This window comes from Indicator indicator, unplaced genomic scaffold (assembly GCF_027791375.1).
Source record: "Indicator indicator isolate 239-I01 unplaced genomic scaffold, UM_Iind_1.1 iindUn_scaffold_64, whole genome shotgun sequence".
Taxonomy (NCBI): Eukaryota; Metazoa; Chordata; class Aves; order Piciformes; family Indicatoridae; genus Indicator; species Indicator indicator.
In genome coordinates, this window is record NW_026539195.1 from 199794 (window position 1) to 208408 (window position 8615).

Sequence of the window (8615 nt, forward strand, 5' to 3'; positions counted from 1 at the left end):
ACTCCCCTGCCATGGGCAGGGACACCTCCCACCAGCCCAGGTTGCTCCAGGCCTCATCCAGCCTGGCCCTGAGCACTTCCAGGGAGGGGGCAGCCACAGCCTCCCTGGGCAGCCTGTTCCAGGCTCTCCCCAGCCTCCCTGGCCAGGATTTCTTCCTCCTCTCCAGTCTCAATCTCCTCTCCCCTAGCTCAAAGCCAACCCCCCAGCCTCATCCTGGCATTCCAAGCCCTTATCAAAAGTCCCTCCCCAGCTTTCCTGTAGCCCCCTTCAGGCACAGGAGGACCTTCAAGGCTCCCTTCCAGGCCAACACATCCAAGGCTTCCCTGACTTTCCACCTCCTCCAGTGGCAGTCAGCTCACTTCACCTCTCCCCTCTCCATGTGTGGAGCCTCACCTGAATTCCCAGCATGCTGGAACCCAAACCACAGCTGCCAGTTTCATATTAAAGGGCAAAAAAATCCCCAAACACACAACCAAGGGCCTGACCTCTGCTGATGAGGATCTGACTCCTTCCCAGTGAATTCCTGCTGAGCACCCAGGCTCACACCACTGCTAATTTTCCTTTGGGTTAGTTCCTGGCTCAAAGAGGGAACAAAGGGATGGGGGTGAGTGGTGCAGAGGGTGAGTGGTGCAGAGCAGGAAATGTCATCTCTGCTTGCAGGACACCAACCTGGCTTGGCTCAGCCTCCTCTCCCCAGGCTGCCACCCTGCTCCTCATGCCCTTTGTTGTGCCAGGGAAGTGTCACCTCCCTCAGCAGCTCCTTCCCTTGCTGCCAGCTCCCTTTTAGAAGCTGTCTTGCCCTTAGCCCAAGGCTTTCTCAGTCCAAAGCATCCATCCCTGCCCTGGGTTCCCTGGGTGAGTGGAGGGAGCCTGCATGCCACAGTAATGATGGCCTGCAGAGAGCTGCCCAGGGTCTTTCCTTCATGCTGCTGTCCTGCATTTCTGCATGGAGCTCCCAGGGAAAGGAGGAGTCCCCTGGCCTCAGCTGCACTCTGCTTCTAGGTGCAGAGGTGGCTCTCAGCTGGGAGTGCCATAGGCATGCAGGATGCTTTGGCACCACACATGGGCATGGGCAGCATGTGAGGGTCCTGAGCAGACCCTTGCAGAGTGTCCTGGGCACCACTCAGCAGATGCCAACCCCCCACAGCTCCTTTAGCTCTTGCTGAACATTGCTCAGATCCCCTCTGGGGCTGCTCTTCTGCAGGCTCTCAGCCCCAGGGCTCTCAGCCTTTGTGCCTCACAGAGCTGCTCCAGGCCCTCAGCATCTTCCCAGCCTCCCCTGGACTCTTTCCAGCAGCTCCCAGTCCCTCTGCAACCGGGGGGGGGGGAGCCCAGCCCTGGCCCCAGCACTCCAGAGGTGACCTCAGCAGAGCAGGGCAGGGCCGAGGGGCAGCAGAACCTCCCTGGCCCTGCTGGCCACACTCTGCTGAATGCCCCCAGATGTCCCTGCAGTGGGAGGCGGTGGCAGGGGCAGGACAGCCATTCCCAGAGGCATGAAGCTGCACGTGGCTGGGCCAGTCCAGCCCTGGTAGGGCAATTTAGACTTCGCCCAAACCACCTCTCCCCCCGAGGGCACTCAGCCGCTCTATAAAAGCTGTGCCAGCGCCAGGCTCTCCTCGGCACTTCTCTCCAGCGGTTCTCCCAGATGAAGAGGGTAAGTCTGGCTTCTGCTGGAGCTCCTGAAATGCTCTTTTCATTGCTGGGTCCCCAGAGCAGGCAGAGGAGCTGCTGATGTCCTGCTGGAGAAGCATCCTCTGCTTGGGTGCTGCCCTCGGCGTGGCTCTGGCGCCCGGAGAGTCTCCTTCCTGCTGGACTGAAGAGTGTTGGCAAAGCCTTTCCAGATGGATTCTGAAGTCAGGAGTGGGATTGGAGGGCTTGGCTGGCTGGTAGTTGTTGGTTCACAGGAGGTTGTTGACTTCAAAGAGGGGCTGGATGCTGGCAGGAGGCAGACAGCTTGCACGCAGAGGGGAGGCTCCTCCCCAGGAAGCAGCTCGGAGGAACTTTGCTGCCCTTGGATGGAACTTAAAAGCCACTTCCAGGTGATGTGCAGATCCCTGAGCCACGTTGTGCAGATGCTAGGCAGAAGCTGACAGGCTGTGGAAGCCAGCAGAGACTCCCTAGCTGAAGTCTGAAGGTGGTAAAACTCTTACCTAGGCTGGGAAGCAAAGGAGCCCCTGGCAGCAGAGACCTCCAGCCCTTCCCTGTAGGAGCTGCTGCTCCCGGGGAGGATCAGCAGAGGCTCTGGGGGGTGGCCATGCAGTGCTGGCAGCTGGCAGCCAGGAGTTGTTTTTGTTAGCTGCTGATTATGCTAATTGCAGTGATCAGGCTTCCTAGTGACAGCATCACAGAGCACTGCTGCTGCTGGTAGTGGTCACCCAGGGAGAGCAAACATCTCCTTGGCATTCTGGACAGAAGAAGAGGGTCCAGGGAAAAAAAAAAAAAATGAAGCTTCTTCAAAGTGCTTTCATTGTGTGGCTTCACCTCCTGGGAACGGAGGTGGTCAAGGCCAGCTTGGATGAGGCCTTGAGCAGCCTGGGCTGGTCCTTGCCCATGGCAGGTCCCTTCCAAGCCAACCCCTTCCATGGATCTAGGAGAAGAGACCCCAAGGTTGTGGCTCAGGGCCCCTTTCCCAGGGGACTGGGGTGGGAATGGCTTCTCCTACCTCTCCCAGGGCTGAGGCCAAGTGAGACAACTCACAGTGGTCAGAGAAGGACCTCCCCAGGGCTGTGGTCTTGGCCAGAGCACTCTGCTCAGGGGGCTTCCAGGGTGAGGGTTTGCTGCCAGAGCTGCTATGCCAGGCACTGGCAGTGGATCTTCTGTCACCACGACCAAGCCAGGACACTGTGGCAGTGTGGGACAGGACTGGAGGCTGCTTTGAATGGGGGCAAATTCTCTCAGCTCAGTGACAATTGAGCAGGTAACCCCTTGGCAGCTTCTCCTCTCCTGCCAGGGCTCCACCAAACCCCCAGGAGCTACCCTCTTGTGTTTCCTCTTTCCTCCTGGTGAGGATGCCCACACCACAGCATGGAGCTGGCACTCTGAGGCTTGTAGAAGCAGCTGGTGCCAGGGGAGCAAGCTCAGAGCCTTTACTTGGTGGCTGCCTGCCCAGCAGACCCCTGTGGCACCACGACCTGGCAGGCAGGGAGGTCCCAGCTGCTGAGCTTTGTGGTGCCACCACTCTGCCCTTGCCTCCAAGCAGCTAATTGAAGCTCAGCTTGGGTTCACCTGCAGCCACACCTGAGCATTACAGCCTGGGCACACCTTTAATTTGGACTTGCTTTTCATCCCTGCTGCTTGGGAGTTGCAGGACATCTCAGGAGGCTTCCAGGAAGTGGGAGAGAAGGGTCAGAAGGTCCTTCCTTTGGGAACTGCCTTGATGGACACTCAGCTGCTCTTTGAAGGGTGGCAGGAAAACTCCCCAGGTTGCCTGGCTCCAGCCCTTCCTTGATTGTTTCTGGGCTCTTAAAAGCAGGGTGTGGGGCTGGGAGCTGGGAACAAGCTCTGCTGCTCACCTGGGTAGTCACAGCCTGGTCCTGAGTCACCAAGAGCCTCTGACCAGGGCAGAGCCAGGGGTGGGGTTGTGGTCCTGAGATGCCTGTGGGGAAGCTTCAAGTCCTGCACCAAACAAACAAAAAAATAATCAGTGCCTGGGAAACTGAGTCCAGTGGAGGCCACAAAGATACTGAGGGACCTGGAGCAGCTCTGCTGAGAGCCCTGGGGGTGAGCCCCAGAGGGGATCTGAGCAATGTTTAGAACTAATCCCAAGGAGGGGGGCAAGAGGCTGGGGCTGGGCTCTGTGACAGGACAAAGGGCAAGGAGCACAAAGTGGAACCCAGGAGGTTTCACTTAAACATGAGGAGAAGCTTTGAGGGAACTTTGAGGGTGCTGGAGCCCTGGAGCAGGCTGCCCAGGGAGGTTGTGGAGTCTCCTCCTCTGGAGGCTTTCAGGAGCCACCTGGATGTGTTCTTGTGCAGCCTGCTCTGTGCTTTAGCAGAGGGGGAGGTTGGATGAGATGATCTCCAGAGCTGCTTTCCAACCCTTCTGTGATTCTTTTTCCTGCCCCTTCCAGGCCTGAGCACCTTCCCTGACCATGCACTACTATGGGGACTGCTACAACCACCTCTGCCTGCCCGGCTCGGGCTGCATCACTGAGACCATCCAGCGCTGCCCTGCCCAGCCCGACGCCGGCAGCGCCACCTGCCACCCGCTCAGCATCACCAAGAGCCCCGTGCCCAGGTGGCAGAGCTGCCCCCAGCCCTTCACCTACGTGTGCCCACAGCTGAGTGCCAGCCAGGCAGCTCTGCTGTCCTGCCAGCCCTACCTACAGAAGTGTGTGGTGCTCTACCCCGAGTCCTGCGAGACCACCAAGCTCCTACCCTGCAGGAAGCCCAGCGTGAAGCTGAGCACCCTGCAGAGCTTCCAGCCCTGTGAGACCAACCCCCCCGTGAAGAAGAGGGTGGCCAAGAGCCTCCCACCCTGCGCACCCAGGTGCCCGGAGCCCAGCAAGCTCAAGTTCCCACCGTGTGGGATCAGATCCTCCTCCTCCTCCTGCAAGGTCGGCTGCAGGTCGCAGAAGATCTCCAGCTGCTCGGCGCAGCGCTGCAGCTCGGGGCTGCAGTCCCTGCAGGGGCTGACCAGTGGCTACTCCCAGCCCCTCCGGGGGGTCACCGAGTGCCCCCCGCAGCAGTGCACGGCGCAGTCCTTCCTGGGGGAGTACGTCAAAGGCTTCCCCCACCAGAAGTGCATGAAGGGCTACCCCACCCAGGAGTACTTCACCACCTACTCCTCGCAGCCCTGCCTCACCAAGTCCCCGCCGCGGCCGCAGCCCCTCAAGTGCTCCCCGGGGCAGGGGACCAAGGAGCGTTCCTCGCAGCAGCCGGCAGCCAAGTCCTCGCTGGCTCAGGAGGGAGCCAAGCACAAGAGCTGCTCCGCCCAGCACCTCGCCAAGTCCAAGAGCCTCCAGCCCCGAGCCGCCCAGCACTCGGCGCAGCCCCAGGGCGCCGCCGCCAAGCGCTCCGGACACAAGAAGAGTCGCTGCACCTCCAGGTGGCTGTGGTGAAGCAGCCAGAGAAGCCTTCGTGAAACCAGCAAGCTGTGTAGCTGAGGGCTGAGCTTATTCTTCCTCCCCCCACCGCCACCCTTGTCCCCATCCCTCACCCCCCAGAGAAGCTTTGCTCCTTGCTCCCCCCCCAGAGCTCGTTCTGAGCGAGTCCTCGGTGAGCCCTGCGGCAGCAGAGGTGGTGGTGGTAAGCTCAGGAGCTGCCCTTCGAGCCAATGAAGCTCTGCTGCAGCACCCACACCCCCCAGAGGTTTTTACTGTGCTTGGATCCCTTCCATTCCCAGGTTGTTCCCATCATTAAACTCAGGCTGCAGCTGGATTCCTGCTCTCTGTCTGGTTTCTTTCCCATGGTTTCTAACTGCTCCTAACTTCTGCCCCTGGTAAAAACCCCAACTCCCTCCTCTGCTTTCAGTAAATTATGGCAGGATCAGATGCAACCAGAGGGAAAAGGAAAATTCAATCCAAGCTGCTCCTGGCCAGGAACACTTCCCTGGGCAGCAGAAAATGTTGGTGGCCTTGGTCAGTGTTTGGCTTTCCCACTATAGAGACAGGGCAGGACCAAAACCCCAAAGCACAAATCTTTGCACCCCTTACACCACAGACCCTTGCACCCCTACACCACAGACCCTTGCACCCCTTTCCTACCCACCACAGACCCTTGCACCCCTACACCACAGACAATTGCACCCCTACACCACAGATCTTTGCACCCCTACACCACAGATCTTGGCACCCCTTTCCTACCCACCACAGACCCTTGCACCCCTACACCACAGACCCTTGCACCCCTACACCACAGATCTTTGCACCCCTACACCACAGAACCTTGCACCCCTACACTACAGATCCTTGCACCCCTGCCCTACCCACCACAGACCCTTGCACCCCCACACCACAGATCCTTGCACCCCTACACCACAGACCCTTGCACCCCTACCCGACCCACCACAGACCCTTGCACCCCTGCACCACAGATCCTTGCACCCCTACACCACAGACCCTTGCACCCCTACACCACAGACCCTTACACCCCAACACCACAGATCCTTGCACCCCTGCACCACAGATCCTTGCACCCCTACACCACAGACCCTTGCACCCCTGCACCACAGACCCTTACACCCCAACACCACAGATCCTTGCACCCCTGCACCACAGACCCTTGCACCCCTACACCACAGATCCTTGCACCCCTACACTACAGATCCTTGCACCCCTGCACCACAGATCCTTGCACCCCTACACTACAGATCCTTGCACCCCTACACCACAGATCCTTGCACCCCTACACTACAGATCCTTGCACCCCTACACCACAGATCCTTGCACCCCTGCACCACAGACCCTTGCACCCCTGCACCACACACCCTTACACCCCAACACCACAGATCCTTGCACCCCTACACTACAGATCCTTGCACCCCTACACCACAGATCCTTGCACCCCTGCACCACAGACCCTTGCACCCCTACACCACAGATCCTTGCACCCCTACACCACAGATCCTTGCACCCCTACACCATTGACCCTTGCACCCCTACACCACAGATCCTTGCACCCCTGCACCACAGATCCTTGCACCCCTACACCACAGATCCTTGCACCCCTACAGTACAGATCCTTGCACCCCTACACCACAGATCCTTGCACCCCTACACCATTGACCCTTGCACCCCTACACCACAGATCCTTGCACCCCTGCACCACAGATCCTTGCACCCCTACACCACTGACCCTTGCACCCCTACAGTACAGACCCTTGCACCCCTGCACTACAGACCCTTGCACCCCTGCACTACAGATCCTTGCACCCCTGCACCACAGATCCTTGCACCCCTGCACCACAGATCCTTGCACCCCTGCACTACAGACCCTTGCACCCCTGCACTACAGATCCTTGCACCCCTGCACCACAGATCCTTGTACCCCTACACCACAGACCCTTGCACCCCTACAGTACAGACCCTTGCACCCCTGCACTACAGACCCTTGCACCCCTACACCACAGACCCTTGCACCCCTACACCATTGACCCTTGCACCCCTACACCACAGATCCTTGCACCCCTGCACCACAGACCCTTGCACCCCTACGCCACAGATCCTTGCACCCCTACACCATTGACCCTTGCACCCCTACAGTACAGACCCTTGCACCCCTGCACTACAGACCCTTGCACCCCTGCACTACAGATCCTTGCACCCCTGCACCACAGACCCTTGCACCCCTGCACTACAGATCCTTGCACCCCTACACCACAGATCCTTGCACCCCTGCACCACAGATCCTTGCACTCCTACACCACAGACCCTTGCACCCCTACAGTACAGACCCTTGCACCCCTGCACTACAGATCCTTGCACCCCCACACCACAGATCCTTGCACCCCTGCACCACAGACCCTTGCACCCCTGCACTACAGATCCTTGCACCCCCACACCACAGATCCTTGCACCCCAACACCACAGATCCTTGCACCCCTGCACCACAGATCCTTGCACCCCTGCACTACAGATCCTTGCACCCCTACACCATTGACCCTTGCACCCCTACAGTACAGACCCTTGCACCCCTGCACTACAGATCCTTGCACCCCTGCACTACAGATCCTTGCACCCCTACACCATTGACCCTTGCACCCCTACACCACAGACCCTTGCACCCCTGCACCACAGACCCTTGCACCCCTACACCATTGACCCTTGCACCCCTACACCACAGACCCTTGCACCCCTGCACCACAGACCCTTGCACCCCTACACCATTGACCCTTGCACCCCTGCACCTCAGACCCTTGCACCCCTACACCACAGACCCTTGCACCCCTGCACCACAGACCCTTGCACCTCTACACCACAGACCCTTGCACCCCTACACCATTGACCCTTGCACCCCTACACTACAGACCCTTGCACCCCTGCACCTCAGACCCTTGCACCCCTACACCATTGACCCTTGCACCCCTACACCACAGACCCTTGCACCTCTACACCACAGACCCTTGCACCTCTGCCCTACACCAAAGCCTCTCCCAGGAGGTACTCCTGGGGCAGACCCAGGGAAGCAGCAGCTCTCTGCCACCACCTAAAGGTGAGGCAGAGGACCCAGCAGCTTCTTCCATCACTGCTTTGCTGCCTTGCTCTGCTGAGACAGCTCCCTGGAGCTCTCTCTGCTGAGAGCAGGATGACTTTTGAAGGTCCCTTCCAACCCAATGCATTCCATGAGCCTCTTGTTCCCTTTCTCCTCCTGCTTCCTGCCCTGGCAGCAGACCCAAGTGTCCCTCGTCAGATGGGTGAGGAGCTGTCAGCTCCTCCTGGACAGGTCCTGCACCTCCTCCTGGACAGGTCCTGCACCTCCTCCTGGATGGGTCCTGCACCTCCTCCTGGATGGGTCCTGCACCTCCTCCTGGACGGGTCCTGCACCTCCTCCTGGACAGGTCCTGCACCTCCTCCTGGATGGGTCCTGCACCTCCTCCTGGATGGGTCCTGCACCTCCTCCTGGACGGGTCCTGCACCTCCTCCTGGATGGGTCCTGCACCTCCTCCTGGATGGGTCC

The 8615-nt window shown here is 59.4% G+C and overlaps 1 protein-coding gene across 1 annotated transcript; it reads left to right on the plus strand.

Moving 5' to 3' along the window:
* The first annotated feature begins 4090 nt into the window (after nucleotides 1-4090).
* LOC128980125 (uncharacterized) lies at nucleotides 4091-5059 on the plus strand. The gene has a single exon (XM_054398568.1). It carries the CDS (start codon nucleotides 4091-4093, stop codon nucleotides 5057-5059), a length of 969 nt encoding a protein of 322 aa, XP_054254543.1.
* Nucleotides 5060-8615: the final 3556 nt, after the last annotated feature.

What these genes read in the sequence shown, in the direction of transcription:
- LOC128980125 (XM_054398568.1), top strand. Translation starts at nt 4,091, where the DNA reads ATGCACTACTATGGGGACTGCTACAACCACCTCTGCCTGCCCGGCTCG.